We start from the raw sequence: 17,294 nt of genomic DNA, 5'->3' as shown, positions 1-17,294 counted from the left end.
GATGGAGATTATTGTGTTATTAATCTAAAGGAACAGGACAGCCTGCTGATCGAGATTTTTTTGTTCCTAATCTATAGAATCAGGACAACATGCTGATGGGGATTATTGAGTTATTAATCTATGGAAACAGGACAGCATGCTGATGGAAATTACTTTGTTATTAATTTATAGAAACAGATCAACCTGCTGATGTGAGTTATTGTGTTATGAACCTATAGGAACAGGACAGCCTGCTGATGGAGATTATTGTGTTATGAATCTATAGGAACAGGACAGCATGCTGATGGAGATTATTGTGTTATTAATCTATAGGAACAGGACAGCATGCTGATCAAGATTTTTTTGTTCCTAATCTATAGAAACAGATCAACCTGCTGATGTGAGTTATTGTGTTATGAATCTATAGGAACAGGACAGACTGCTGATGGAGATTATTGAGTTATTAATCTATAGAAACAGGACATCCTGCTGATCGAGATTTTTTTGTTACTAATCTATAGAATCAGGACAGCATGCTGATGGGGATTATTGAGTTATTAATCTATAGAAACAGGACAGCCTGCTGATGGAGTTTATGTTTTATTAATCTGTAGGAACTGGACAGTCTGGTGATGTAGATTATTGTGTTATTAACCTGTAGGAACAGGACAGCCTGCTGATGGAGATTACTTTGTTATTAACCTATAGAAACTGGACAGCCTGCTGATGGAGATTATTGTGTTATTAATCTATAGGAATAGGACAGCCTGCTGATGGAGATTAGTGTGTTATTGATCTATAGAAACAGGACAGCCTGCTGATGGAGATTATTGTGTTATTAATCTATAGGAACAGGACAGCGTGCTGATGGAGATTATTGTGTTATTAATCTATAGGAACAGGACAGCACGCTGATGGAGATTACTGTGTTATTAATCTATCGGAACAGGACAGCCTGCTGATGGAGATTATTATGTTATTAATCTATAGGAACAGAGCAGCCTGCTGATTCAGATTATTGTTATATTAATCTATAGGATCAGGACAGCCTGCTGATGGAGATTATTGTGCTATTAATCTATAGGAACAGGACAGCCTTCTGATGGAGATTTTTGTGTTATTAATCTATAGGAACAGGACAGCCTGCAGATGGAGAATATTGTGTAATTAATCTATCGGAACAGGACAGCAAGCTGATGGATATTATTGTGTTATTAATCTATAGGAACAGGACAGCATGCTGATGGAAATTACTTTGTTATTAATCTATAGAAACAGGTCAACCTGCTGATGGAAATTATTGTGTTATTAATCTATAGAAACAGGACTGCCTGCTGATGGAGATTATTGTGTTATTAATCTATAGGAACAGGACAGCATGCTGATGGAAATTACTTTGTTATTAATCTATAGAAACAGGTCAACCTGCTGATGGAAATTATTGTGTTATTAATCTAGAGGAACAGGACAGCCTGCTGATGGAGATTATTGTGTTATTAACCTATAGGAACAGGACAAAATGCTGATGGGGAATATTGTGTTATTAATCTATAGGAACAGGACAACATGCTGATGGAGTTTATTGTGTTATTAATCTATAGGAACAGGACAGCCTGCTGATGGAAATTAGTGTGTTATTAATCTCTAGAAACAGGACAGCCTGCTGATGGAGATTATTGTGTTATTAATCTATAGGAACAGGACAGCGTGCTGATGGAGATTATTGTGTTATTAATCTATAGGAACAGGACAGCACGCTGATGGAGATTACTGTGTTATTAATCTATCGGAACAGGACAGCCTGCTGATGGAGATTATTATGTTATTAATCTATAGGAACAGAGCAGCCTGCTGATTCAGATTATTGTTATATTAATCTATAGGATCAGGACAGCCTGCTGATGGAGATTATTGTGCTATTAATCTATAGGAACAGGACAGCCTTCTGATGGAGATTTTTGTGTTATTAATCTATAGGAACAGGACAGCCTGCAGATGGAGAATATTGTGTAATTAATCTATCGGAACAGGACAGCAAGCTGATGGATATTATTGTGTTATTAATCTATAGGAACAGGACAGCATGCTGATGGAAATTACTTTGTTATTAATCTATAGAAACAGGTCAACCTGCTGATGGAAATTATTGTGTTATTAATCTATAGAAACAGGACTGCCTACTGATGGAGATTATTGTGTTATTAATCTATAGGAACAGGACAGCATGCTGATGGAAATTACTTTGTTATTAATCTATAGAAACAGGTCAACCTGCTGATGGAAATTATTGTGTTATTAATCTAGAGGAACAGGACAGCCTGCTGATGGAGATTATTGTGTTATTAACCTATAGGAACAGGACAAAATGCTGATGGGGAATATTGTGTTATTAATCTATAGGAACAGGACAACATGCTGATGGAGTTTATTGTGTTATTAATCTATAGGAACAGGACAGCCTGCTGATGGAAATTAGTGTGTTATTAATCTATAGGATCAGGACAGCATGCTGATGGGGATTATTGTGTTATTAATCTATAGGAACAGAGCAGCCTGCTGATAAAGATTATTGTTATATTAATCTATAGGATCAGGACAGCCTGCTGATGGAAATTATTGTGTTATTAATCTATAGTAACAGGACAACATGCTGATCGAGTTTATTGTGTTGTTAATCTATAGGAACAAGACAGCATGCTGATGGAGGTTATTGTGTTATTAATCTATAGGAACAGGACAGCCTGCTGATGGAGATTATTGTGTTATTAATCTATAGGCGCAGGACAGCCTGCTGATGGAGATTATTGTGTTATTAATCTATAGGATCAGGACAGCATGCTGATGGGGATTATTGTGTTATTAATCTATAGGAACAGAGCAGCCTGCTGATAAAGATTATTGTTATATTAATCTATAGGATCAGGACAGCCTGCTGATGGAGATTATTGTGCTATTAATCTATAGGAACAGGACAGCCTTCTGATGGAGATTTTTGTGTTATTAATCTATAGGAACAGGACAGCCTGCAGATGGAGAATATTGTGTAATTAATCTATAGGAACAGGTCAACCTGCTGATGGAAATTATTGTGTTATTAATCTATAGAAACAGGACAGCCTGCTGATGGAGATTATTGTGTTATTAATCTATAGGAACAGGACTGCATGCTGATGGAAATTACTTTGTTATTAATCTATAGAAACAGGTCAACCTGCTGATGGAAATTATTGTGTTATTAATCTATAGGAACAGGACAAAATGCTGATGGAGAATATTGTGTTATTAATCTATAGGAACAGGACAACATGCTGATGGAGTTTATTGTGTTATTAATCTATAGGAACAGGACAGCCTGCTGATGGAAATTAGTGTGTTATTAATCTATAGTAACGGGACAACATGCTGATCGAGTTTATTGTGTTATTAATCTATAGGAACAAGACAGCATGCTGATGGAGGTTATTGTGTTATTAATCTATAGGAACAGGACAGCCTGCTGATGGAGATTATTGTGTTATTAATCTATAGGCGCAGGGCAGCCTGCTGATGGAGATCATTGTGTTATTAATCTATAGGATCAGGACAGCATGCTGATGGGGATTATTGTGTTATTAATCTATAGGAACAGGACAGCATGCTGATGGAGAGTATTGAGTTATTAACCTATAGGAACAGGACAGCCTGCTGATGGAAATTATTGTTCTTACTAATCTATAGGAACAGGACAGCATGCTGATGGAAATTACTTTGTTATTAATCTATAGGAACAGGACAGCATGCTGATGGAGATTATTGTGTTATTAATCTATAGGAACAGGACAGCCTGCTGATGGAAATTATTGTTCTTACTAATCTATAGGAACAGGACAGCATGCTGATGGAAATTACTTTCTTATTAATCTATAGAAACAGGTCAACCTGCTGATGGAAATTATTGTGTTATTAATCTATAGAAACAGGACAGCCTGCTGATGGAGATTATTGTGTTATTAATCTATAGGAACAGGACAGCCTGCTGATGGAGATTATTGTGTTATTAATCTATAGGAACAGGACAGCCTGCTGATGGAGACTATTGTGTTATTAATCTATAGGAACAGGACAGCAAGCTGGTGGAGATTACTGTGTTATTAATCTATCGAAACAGGACAACCTGCTGATGAAAATTATTGTGTTATTAATCTATAGAAACAGGACAGCCTGCTGATGGACATTATTGTGTTATTAATCTATAGGAACTGGACTGCCTGCTGATGGAGATTATTGTATTATTAATCTATAGGAATAGGACAGCATGCTGATGGAGATTATTGTGTTATTAATCTATAGGAACAGGACAGCCTGCTGATGGAGATTATTGTGTTATTTACCAATAGGAACAGGACAGCATGCTGATGGAGATTATTGTGTTATTAACCTATAGGAACAGGACAGCCTGCTGATGGAGATTAGTGTGTTATTAATCTATAGGAACAGGACAGCATGCTGATGGATGGTACAGTGTTATTCATGTCTTTGAACAGGACAGACTGCTGATCGAGATTTTTGTGTTATTAATCTATAGGAACAGGACAGCCTACTGATGGAGATAATTGTGGTATTAAGCTAAAGGAGCAGGATAGCCTGCTGATGGAAATTATTGTGTTATTAATCTATAGGAACAGGACAGCCTGCTGATGGAGATTATTGTGTTATTAATCTATAGGGACAGGACAGCCTGCTGATGGAGATTATTGTGTTATTAATCTATAGGAACAGGACAGCCTGCTGATGGAGATTATTGTGTTATTAATCTATAGGAACAGGACAGCATGCTGATGGAGATTATTGTGTTATTAATCTATAGGAACAGGACAGCATGCTGATGGAGATTAGTGTGTTATTAATCTATAGGAACAGGACATTCTGCTGATGGAGATTAGTGTGTTATTAATCTATAGGAACGGGACAGCCTGCTGATGGAGATTACTGTGTTATTAATCTATAGGAACAGGACAGCCTGCTGATGGAGATTGTTGCGTTATTAATGTATAGGAACAGGGCAGCCTGCTGATTCAGATTATTGTTTTATTAATCTATAGGAACAGGACTGCATGATGATGGAGATTATTGTGTTATTAATCAATAGGAACAGGACAGCCTGGTGATGTGGATTATTGTGTTATTAAGCTATACGAACTGGACAGCCTGCTGATGGAGATTATTGTGTTATTAATCTATAGGAACCGGACAGCCTGCTGATGGAGATTATTGTGTTATTAATCTCTAGAAACAGGACAGCATGCTGATGGAGATTATTGTGTTATTAATCTATAGGAACAGGACAGCCTGCTGATGGAGATTATTGTGTTATTAATCTATAGGGACAGGACAGCCTGCTGATGGAGATTATTATGTTATTAATCTATAAGAACGGGGCAGCCTGCTGATTCAGATTATTGTGTTATTAATCTATAGGAACAGGACAGCCTGCTGATGGAGATTATTGTGTTATTAATCTATAGGGAAAAGGCCAGCATTCCTATGGAGATTATTGTGTTATTAATCTATAGGAACAGGATAGCCTGCTGATGGAGATTATTGTGTTATTAATCTATAGGAACAGGGCAGCCTGCTGATTCAGATTATTGTGTTATTAATCTATAGGAACAGGACAGCATGCTGATGGAGGTTATTGTGTTATTAACCTATAGGAACAGGGCAGCCTGCTGATGGATATTATTGTGTTATTAGTCTATAGGAACAGGACAACATGCTGATGGAGTTTATTGTATTATTAATCTATTGGAACAGGAAATCCTGCTGATGGGGATTATTGTGTTATTAATCTATAGGAACAGGACAGCCTGCAGATGGAGATTATTGTTTTATTAATCTATAGGAACAGGACAGCATGCTGATGGATGGTTCCGTGTTATTAATGTATTCGAACAGGACAGCCTGCTGATCGAGATTATTGTGGTATTAATCTATAGGAACCGGACAACATGCTGATGGAGTTTATTGTATTGTTAATCTATAGGAACAGGACAGCCTGCTGATGGAGATTATTGTGTTATTAATCTATAGGAACAGGACTGCCCGCTGATGGAGATTATTGTGTTATTTACCTATAGGAACAGGACAGCATGCTGATGGATGTTACCGCGTTATTAATGTATTCAAACAGGACAGCCTGCTGATGGGGATTATTATGTTATTAATCTATAGGAACGGGACAGGCTGCTGATTCAGATTATTGTGTTATTAATCTATAGGAACAGGACAGCCTGCTGATGGAGATTATTGTGTTATTAATCTATAGGGAAAAGGACAGCATTCTGATGGAGATTATTGTGTTATGAATCTATAGGAACCGGACAGCATGCTGATGGAGATTATTGTGTTATTAATCTATAGGAACAGGACAGCCTGCTGATTCAGATTATTGTGTTATTAATCTATAGGAACAGGACAGCATGCTGATGGAGATTATTGTGTTATTAACCTATAGGAACAGGGCAGCATGCTGATGGAGATTATTGCGTTATTTATCTATAGGAACAGGGCAGCCTGCTGATGGAGATTATTGTGTTATTAATCTATAGGAACTGGACAGCATGCTGATGGAGATTAGTGTGTTATTAATCTATAGGAACAGGACAGCCTGCTGATGGAGATTATTGTGTTATTAATCTATAGGAACTGGACAGCCTGCTGATGGAGATTTTTATGTTATTAATCTATAGGAACAGGGCAACCTGCTGATTCAGATTATTGTGTTATTATTCTATAGGAACAGGACAGCCTGCTGATGGAGATTATTGTGTTATTAATCTATAGGAACAGGACAGCCTGCTGATGGAGATTATTGTGTTATTAATCTATAGAAACAGGACAGCATGCTGATGGATATTAGTGTGTTATTAATCTATAGGAACAGGACAGCCTGCTGATGGAGATTATTATGTTATTAATCTATAGGAACAGGGCAACCTGCTGATTCAGATTATTGTGTTATTATTCTATAGGAACAGGACAGCCTGCTGATGGAGATTATTGTGTTATTAATCTATAGGAACAGGACAGCCTGCTGATGGAGATTATTGTGTTATTAATCTATAGGAACAGGACAGCCTGCTGAAGGTGATTATTGTGTTATTAATCTATAGGAACAGGACAGCATGCTGATGGATATTAGTGTGTTATTAATCTATAGGAACAGGACAGCCTGCTGATGGAGATTATTATGTTATTAATCTATAGGAACAGGGCAACCTGCTGATTCAGATTATTGTGTTATTATTCTATAGGAACAGGACAGCCTGCTGATGGAGATTATTGTGTTATTAATCTATAGGGAAAAGGACAGCATGCTGATGGAGATTATTGTGTTATTAATCTATAGGAACAGGACAGCCTGCGGATGGAGATTATTGTGTTAATAATCTATAGGAACAGGACAGCCTGCTGATGGAGATTATTGTGTTATTAATCTATAGGAACAGGACAGCCTGCTGATGGAGATTATTGTGTTATTAACCTATAGGAACAGGGCAGCCTGCTGATGGATATTATTGTGTTATTAATCTATAGGAACAGGACAACATGCTGATGGAGTTTATTGTATTATTAATCTATAGGAACAGGACAGCCAGCTGTTGGGTTTTATTGTGTTATTAATCTATAGGAACAGGACAGCCTGCGGATGGAGATTATTGTTTTATTAGCGTATAGGAACGGGACAGCCTGCTGATGGATGGTTCCGTGTTATTAATGTATTCGAACAGGACAGCCTGCTGATCGAGATTATTGTGTTATTAATCTATAGGAACAGGAAAACATGCTTATGGAGTTTATTGTATTATTAATCTATAGGTACAGGACAGCATGCTGATGGAGATTATTGTGTTATTAATCTATAGGAACAGGACAGCCTGGTGATGTAGATTATTGTGTTATTAATCTATAGGAACAGGATAGCCTGCTGCTGGAGATGTTTGTATTATTAATCTATAGGAACAGGACAGCCTGCTGCTGGAGATTGTTGTGTTATTAATCTATAGGAACAGGACAGCCTGCTGAAGGTGATTATTGTGTTATTAATCTATAGGAACAGGACAGCCTGCTGATGGAGATTATTGTGTTATTAATCTATAGGAACAGGACAGCCTGCTGATGGAGATTATTGTGTTATTAATCTATAGGAACAGGACAGCCTGCTGATGGAGATTATTGTGTTATTAATCTATAGGAACAGGACAGCCTGCTGATGGAGATTAGTGTGTTATTAATCTATAGGAACAGGACAGCCTGCTGAAGGTGATTATTTTGATATTAATCTATAGGCGCAGGACAGCATGCTGATGGAGATTACTGTGTTATTAATCTATAGGAACATGACAGCCTGCTGATGGAGATTATTGTGTTATTAATCTATAGGAACAGGACAGCCTGCTGAAGGTGATTATTGTGTTATTAATCTATAGGAACAGGACTGCCTGGTGACGTAGATTATTGTGTTATTAATCTATAGGAACAGGACAGCCTGCTGCTGGAGATTATTGTGTTATTAATCTATAGGAACAGGACAGCCTGCTGATGGAGATTATTGTGTTATTAATCTATAGGAACAGGACAGCCTGCTGATGGAGATTATTGTGTTATTAATCTATAGGAACAGGACAGCCTGCTGATGGAGATTATTGTGTTATTAATCTATAGCAACAGGACAGCCTGCAGATGGAGATTATTGTGTTATTAATCTATAGAAACAGGACTGCCTGCTGCTGTATATTATTGTGTTATTAATCTATAGAAACAGGACAGCCTGCTGCTGGAGATTATTGTGTTATTAATCTATAGTAACAGGACAGCCTGCTGATGGAGATTATTGTGTTATTAATCTATAGTAACAGGATAGCATGCTGTTGGAGATTATTGTGTTTTTAATCTATAGGAACAGGACAGTCTGATGATGGAGATTATTGTGTTATTAACCTATAGGAACAGGACAGCCTGCTGATGGAGATGATTGTGTTATTAATCTGTAGGAACAGGCCAGGATGGTGATCGATATTACTGTGTTATTTATCTATAGGAAGTGGATCTGTTCAGATGGGAGTGCAGCCTAGTGGAAAGTGTATATTATTACATCTAAGAAACTGCAAACTGCCCAGGTTGAGATTTTTCCAGTTCTTGGTGTATAGGAATATGAAATCCTGGTAACGGAGATAATTCCCATCATTGCTGTATATGAACAAGAGACCCTGCTGATGGAAACTATTCTAGTTATTGATCATTAGGAACAGGAAATCCTGCTGTTTAAGAATATTCCAACTGCCCATCTGTAGGAATAGGAGATCTCCAAATGGAATGTAAAAACATCAGAAATGGGAGAAGGAGCAGGCCATTCAGCCCCTCCAGGCTGTTGTCCCATTCGTGGCTGATCTTTCCTGGTCCCCAACTCCAGTTCCCCACCCTCTCACCCTCACCCTTCATCCCTTTCCTGTTCCAAAATGCACCTTCCCGTTAAAACCATCTGAGGGGGATAGCCGGATCTGGGCAGAGAGATTCCCGACCCTCTGCGAGCTGCAGTTCCTCCTCAGCTCCATCTGGAATCCATCCCCCGTCCCCCCGGGATGGTGAGGCCGTGCCCCCACGTTCCAGCTCCCCCCGGGCCAGTGAAATTACCCTCCCTGCTTCGGTCACATCGATTTCCATCATCCATCCATTATGATGTACCACCCCCCCCTTCCTCCCCCAGCCCATTCTTCTAAATTAGAACCACTGTCTGCAATGGAGGTGATATTGATCATGGAACTAGACCCCCCCCCCCCCCCGTTCTCGATTATTTTCGTTATTGATCTATAGGAACAGAGCATTCTGCTGCTGCCCCTGTTTTCACTTCATTGTTATTCAAAGTTTGTGCGAAGATTTGTAGCTCGGGTGCTCGTTGCTGTGGTTCTGTTCGCCGAGCTGGAAGTTTTTGTTGCAAACGTTTTTGTTCCCTGGCTAGGCGACACCATCAGTGCTTGGGAGCCTCCTGCGAAGCGCTTCTTTGATGTTTCCTCCGGTGTTTATAGTGGTCTGTCCCTGCCGCTTCCGGTTGTCAGTTTCAGCTGTCCGCTGTAGTGGTTGGTATATTGGGTCCAGGTCGATGTGTTTGTTGATGGAGTTTGTGGATGAGTGCCATGCCTCTAGGAATTCCCTGGCTGTTCTCTGTCTGGCTTGCCCTATGATAGTAGTGTTGTCCCAGTCGAATTCATGTTGCTTGTTGTCTGCGTGTGTGGCTACTAGGGATAGCTGGTCGTGTCGTTTCGTGGCTAGTTGGTGTTCATAGATGCGGATCGTTAGCTGTCTTCCTGTTTGTCCTATGTAGTGTTTTGTGCAGTCCTTGCATGGGAATTTATACACTACAAAATACCATGCAAGGACTGCACAAAACATTATATAGGACAAACAGGAAGACAGCTAACGATCCGCATGCACGAACATTAACTAGCCACGAAACGCCACGACCAGCTATCCCTAGTAGCCACACACGTAGACGACAAGCAACATGAATTCGACTGGGACAACACTACCATTATAGGGCAAGCCAAACAGAGAACAGCCAGGGAATTCCTAGAAGCATGGCACTCATCCACAAACTCCATCAACAAACACATCGACCTGGACCCAATATACCAACCACTACAGCGGACAGCTGAAACTGACAACCGGAAGCGGCAGGGACAGATCACTATAAACACCGGAGGAAACATCAAAGAAGCGCTTTGCAGGAGGCTCCCAAGCACTGATGATGTCACCTAGACAGGGGATGAAAACGTTTGCAACAAAAACTTCCAGCTCGGCGAGCAGAACCACAGCAACTTCATTGTTATGTAATTACTGGCTGCCCCATTGATGGGGTTCAGCAGTTTATTATCCCACAGCTACAGACGATTCCATTGATGCTGGTTAATGCAGCCACTGATCGGGAGATCCTGTTTGTAGGGTTCCATTCAGCTTGGAGCCGAGAGAATCCGCTGAATGAGGTATGCATTAATTCAGGGGTGCATCTATACGCACGTGTGAATTGACAGGTGAGAATAATTGCAGGTGCTAGTCCATAGGTATTGCAGTGTGAGCAGGTGGGGGCTGTTCAAGACATTGATCTATGGAAACTATAGGTCCCAATCACATATAAAGTTCAATTTATTGATCGGCTGAGATGAAAGCTCCCCATCACGTCCTTGTATTTATAAAATTGTAAACACACTGATTTAGGAGCAGGGGAAACCCCCTCCCCCCAGTGGAAACTATTCCAGTTATTGATCTATAGGAACAATGGCCCTTTAATGGAGTGAGATGTTTTCTTATCAGATGTGGGAGTTTAGGAAGAGTTTACGTGTTACTAAGGTTTATATCTGCAGGAAGTATCTTTGGTTGTGAATCCTGTCAGATCGAATGGATCAGTTGGAGCGATAGTTAGCAGCACTGAGGAATTTACAAGAGCGAGGGGGTGTGATGGATGGCAGTTATAGGAAGGGGGAAAATTCACAGATACAGTCACATAGATGGGTTAACTCCAGGAAAGGTAAGAGAGGTAGGCAGATAGTGCAGGAGCCTTCTCTGGCTATCCCCATTTCAAACAGGTATGCTGTTTTGGAAAATGTCAGGGGTGATGGATTCTCAGAGGAACGTAGCACGCACAGCCAAGTTTCTGGTACGGAGACTGGCTCCAATGCAACAAGGGATACGTCGGGTTCCAAGAGATTGATTGTATTAGGGGATTCTGTAGTCCGAGGCACAGACAGACGTTTCTGTGGCCAGCAGTGAAAAAGCAGAATGGTGAGTTGTTTCCCTGGTGCCAGGATCAAGGATGTCTCAGAGAGGGTGCAGAATGTTCTCACCGGGGAGAGGGGCCAGCAGCAGGTCATTGTCCACATTGGAACCAACGACATTGGAAGGGAAAAGGTTGAGACTCTGAAGGGAGATTACAGAGAGTTAGGCAGAAATTTAAAAAGGAGGTCCTCAAGGGTAGTAATATCTGGATTACTCCCAGTGCTATGAGCTAGTGAGGGCAGGAATAGGAGGATAGAGCAGAGGAATGCATGGCTGAGGAGCTGGTGTATGGGAGAAGAATTCACATTTTTGGATCATTGGGATCTCTTTTGGGGTAGAAGTGACCTGTACAAGAAGGACAGATTGCACCTAAATTGGAAGGGGACTAACATACTGGCAGGGAAGTTTGCTAGAACTGTTCGGGAGGATTTAAACTAGTAAGGTGGGGGGGGGGGGGGGTGGGACCCAAGGAGATAGTGAGGAAAGAGATCGATCTGAGATGGGTACAGCTGAGAACAGAAGTGAGTCAAACAGTCAGGGCAGGCAGGGACAAGGTAGGACTAATAAATTAAACTGCATTTAATTCAATGCAAGGGGCCTAACAGGGAAGGCAGATGAACTCAGGGCATGGTTAGGAACATGGGACTGGGATATCATAGCAATTACAGAAACATGGCTCAGGGATGGGCAGGACTGGCAGCTGAATGTTCCAGGATACAAATGCTACAGGAAGGATAGAAAGGGAGGCAAGAGAGGAGGGGGAGTGGTGCTTTTGATAAGGGACAGCATTACAGCTGTACTGAGGGAGGATATTCCCGGAAATACATCCAGGGAAGTTATTTGGGTGGAACTGAGAAATAAGAAAGGGATGATCACCTTATTGGGATTGCATTATAGACCCCCCAATAATCAGAGGGAAATTGAGAAACAGATTTGTAAGGAGATCTCAGCTATCTGTAAGAATAATAGGATAGTTTTGTAAGGGATTTTAACTTTCCAAACATAGACTGGGACTGCCATAGTGTTAATTCAGATAAATGCGAGGTGCTGCATTTTGGGAAAGCAACTCTTAGTAGAACTTATACACTTAATGGTAAGGTCCTAGGGAGTGTTGCTGAACAAAGAGACCTTGGAGTGCAGGTTCATAGCTCCTTGAAAATGGAGTCGCAGGTAGATAGGATAGTGAAGAAGGCATTTGGTGTGCTTTCCTTTATTGGTCAGAGTATTGAGTACAGGAGTTGGGAGGTCATGTTGCGACTGTACAGGACATTGGTTAGGCCACTGTTGGAATATTGTGTGCAATTCTGGTCTCCTTCCTATCGGAAAGATGTTGTGAAACTTGAAAGGGTTCAGAAAAGATTTACAAGGATGTTGCCAGGGTTGGAGGATCTGAGCTACAGGGAGAGGCTGAACAGGCTGGGCCTGTTTTCCCTGGAGCATCGGAGGCTGAGGGGTGACCTTTTGAGGGTTATAAAATCATGAGGGTCTTGGATAGGATAAATGGACAAAGTCTTTTCCCTGGGGTGGGGGAGTCCAAAACTAGAGGGGCATAGGTTTAGGGTGAGAGGGGAAAGATATAAAAGAGACCTAAGGGGCAACTTTTTCACGCAGAGGGTGGTACGTGTATGGAATGAGCTGCCAGAGGAAGTGGTGGAGGTTGGTACAATTGCAACATTTAAGAGGCATTTGGATGGGTATATGAATAGGAAGGGTTTGGAGGGATATGGGCCGGGTGCTGGCAGGTGGGAAGAGATTAGTTTGGGATATCTGGTCGGCATGGACGGGTTGGGCCAAAGGGTCTGTTTCCATGCTGTACGGCCCTATGACTCTCTGACTCTATAGCATGAGATTCTGCTGTTGGAGATTAATCCCATTATTAATTTATAGGAACAGGAGATCCAGCTGATTCCTGATTTTTAGGTAGAGGAGGTCCTAATCATTGAGATTATTCCAGTTATTGATCTATAGGAAGAGGGATCATGTTGATGTGAAAATTTCAGTTATTGATCTATCGGACCTGGAGAATTCCCACATGAAGATTATTCCATTGAGTGATCTGTAGGAAGAGAAGATCCCATTGATGGAGATTATTGTAGTTATTGATCACGAATAACTGAACATCTCGTTGATGGGGATTTATCAATTTATTAACTCAGAGTTACTGAGGATTCCATTGATGGCGATTAATGCAGTTAGTGATCTGTTGGAACTGGGGATTGCTTTGATGGGATTTTTCAATTTACTGATCTATAATTACTGGCCGTCCCACTAAAAGAGTTTTCTCGATGTATTAACAGAGAGCTACAGAGGATTCCATTGATGGCGATTAATGCAGTTACTGATGTTTATGGACATTCATTCAGCTGGTAAACCAGAGGAAATGGGGATTTCTCTGATCGAGATTATTCCAATTATTAATCTGGAGCATATGCTGAACACAGAGATATGCATTAATTTAAGGGTGCATTTATATGAAAGTGTGTATTAACTGATAAAAATCATTGCAGGGACTAATCTATAGGTATCGCAGTATGAGCTGGTGAGGGAAACGGTCAGAATAGATCACAGATAGAATTCTGTTTATTGACTGGTTGAGATCAGAGCTCGCCCTGGTGGAATAATTTATGTTGTTGTATTTTAGAAACTAATTTCGATTATTCTGATAAGTGATCTATTGGAACAGGGGATCCTGCTGCTTAAGATTCTTGATATCATTGATCTATAATAACTGGTCGTCTCAATCAAGAGATTGATCAATTTCTTTATCCCACAGCTCCTGAGAATTCCATTGATAGTGATTAATCCAGTGAGTGATCTATTGGAACTGGATATTCCGTTTATAGGGACTCATTCAGTTTATAAGCTGTACGAAATGGAATTTTCTGAGACGGAATTATATCAAATATTGATCTTGAGGATGTGCCGATCACACAGATATTTATTGACACCAATTTGAAGTGAATTAACTGGTGGAAATCATTGGAGGGACGAGTCTGTAGTTACTGCAGCATGAGCTGGTGGGGACTGTTCAAGTTTTTGATCAATGGGAACTGAGAGACTCGCAGATAAATGTGATTCAGTTTATTGACCTCTTGGAATGAAAAACCCTTGATGGAATGGAGTTGCACCATTCCATTGTATTATGTACAATGTAAGTCCCTCATTTAGTTTATTCCAGTTATTGGTCAGTTGGAACAGGAGATCCGATAGACCATCGAACAGTACAGCACAGGGACAGGCCCTTCGGCCCACAATGGTGTACCGAACATGATGCCAAACTAAACTGATCCTGAGAAGGGGAACTTACTGCAGGAGAGGGGTACAAAGACTGTGATGACGACTGCTGAGCCAAGGATCTGAATTTCAATATCATCTTGTTCCCTTCAGGAAGCTCTCTCTGTTGTCAGTGAAGACCAAGTCCTCTACGAGTCATCATATGCTGCGTCGCAGCTAATGAAGACAGAGATTGACTCGGGCGATTTCTCTCAGAGTGGGAAGGGGAGCCCAGAGATGGCTGAACAGGATTGGAGCTGCCAAAGTACCCGAGTAATGGTGAAACGGGAAGCTGAGCAAGTGAACGGCACAAGGTACATGACAGAACAATGGCAACCAATCAGAGAGCAGACCACTGGCCGGATCTCCTTCTGAGAGCAGACTTTAAATTCCCAGTCTCCGTATCCGTCAGTCAGACCCACACTTGGAGCACCGTGCACAGTTCCAGTCTCTGTATCCCTAAGTTAGACCCACACTCGGAGCACCATGCACAGTTCCAGTCTCTGTATCCCTACGTTAGACCCACACTCGGAGCACCGTGCACAGTTCCAGTCTCTGTATCCCTCAGTCAGACCCACACTCGGAGCACCGTGCACAGTTCCAGTCTCCGTATCCCTCAGTCAGACACACACTCGGAGCACCGTGCACAGTTCCAGTCTCCGTAACCCTCAGTTAGACCCACACTCGGAGTACTGTGCGCAGTTCCAGTCTCCGTATCCCTCAGTCAGACCCACACTCGGAGCACCGTGCACAGTTCCAGTCTCTGTATCCCTCAGTCAGACCCACACTCGGAGCACCGTGCACAGTTCCAGTCTCCGTATCCCACAGTCAGACCAACACTCGGAGCACCGTGCACAGTTCCAGTCTCCGTATCCCTCAGTTAGACCCACACTCGGAGCACCGTGCACAGTTCCAGTCTCCGTATCCCACAGTCAGACCCACACTCGGAGCACCGTGCACAGTTCCAGTCTCTGTATCCCACAGTCAGACCCACACTCGGAGCACCGTGCACAGTTCCAGTCTCTATATCCCTCAGTTAGACCCACACTCAGAGCACTGTACACAGTTCCAGTCTCTGTATCCCTCGGTCAGACCCACACTCGGAGCATTGTGCACAGTTCCAATCTCTATATCCCACAGTCAAACCCACACTCGGAGCACCCTGCACAGTTCCAGTCTCTGTATCCCTCGGTCAGACCCACACTCGGAGCACCGTGCACAGTTCCAGTCTCCGTATCCCTCGGTCAGACCCACACTTGGAGCACCGTGCACAGTTCCAGTCTCCGTATCCCTCAGTCAGACCCACACTCGGAGCACCGTGCACAGTTCCAGTCTCTGTATCCCTCAGTCAGACCCACACTCGGAGCACCGTGCACAGTTCCAGTCTCTGTATCCCTCAGTCAGACCCACACTCGGATCACCGTGCACAGTTCCAGTCTCTGTATCCCTCAGTCAGACCCACACTCGGAGCACCGTGCACAGTTCCAGTCTCCGTATCCCTCAGTCAGACCCACACTCGGAGCACCGTGCACAGTTCCAGTCTCCGTATCCCTCAGTCAGACCCACACTCGGAGCACCGTGCACAGTTCCAGTCTCGGTATCCCTCAGTCAGACCCACACTCGGAGCACTGTGCACACTTCCAGGCTCCGTATCCCTCAGTCAGACCCACACTCGGAGCACTGTGCACAGTTACAGTCTCCGTATCCCTCAGTCAGACCCCACAGTCGGAGCACTGTACACAGTTCCAGTCGCCGTATCCCTCAGTCAGACCCACACTTCGGGCACTGTGCACAGTTCCAGTCTCTGTACCCCTCAGATAGACCCACACTGGGAGCTCAGTGCACAGCTCCAGTTTCCGTATTCCTCAGTTAGACCCACACTCGGAGCACTGTGCACAGTTCCAGTCTCCGTATCCCTCAGTTAGACCCACACTCGGAGCACCGTGCACAATTCCAGTCTCTGTATCCCTCAGTTAGACCTACACACAGAGCACCGTGCACAGTTCCAGTCTCCATATCCCTCAGTTAGACCCACACTCGGAGCACCGTGCACAGATCCAGTCTCCGTATCCCCCAGTCAGACCCACACCCGGAGCACTGTGCACAGTTCCAGTCTCTGTATCCCTCAATTACACTTACACTCGGAGCACTGTGCACAGTTCCAGTCTCGGTATCCCTCAGTTAGACCCACACCCGGAGCACTGTGCTCAGTTCCAGTCTCTGTATCCCTCAAT

General features: G+C 42.3%; 1 protein-coding gene across 1 annotated transcript in view; it reads left to right on the top strand.

Moving 5' to 3' along the window:
• The window catches only part of LOC148139427 (retroviral integration site protein Fli-1 homolog), a gene marked incomplete at its 3' end in the record, with an annotated part of 225,756 nt that overhangs the window by 185,202 nt on the left and 23,260 nt on the right, over positions 1-17,294 (top strand). The window contains exon 2 of the mRNA XM_087980949.1: positions 15,175-15,374. Within this exon, the coding sequence (XP_087837075.1) occupies positions 15,175-15,374 (200 nt within the window). The remainder of the gene's footprint in view (positions 1-15,174; positions 15,375-17,294) is intronic.

Source organism: Chiloscyllium plagiosum, unplaced genomic scaffold, assembly GCF_037043375.1.
Source record: "Chiloscyllium plagiosum isolate Xiang-an unplaced genomic scaffold, Cpla_swu_hap1 HiC_scaffold_38, whole genome shotgun sequence".
Classification (NCBI taxonomy): Eukaryota; Metazoa; Chordata; class Chondrichthyes; order Orectolobiformes; family Hemiscylliidae; genus Chiloscyllium; species Chiloscyllium plagiosum.
Note: the sequence above shows the minus strand (reverse complement) of the source record. Positions and strands in the feature narration are given on the sequence as shown.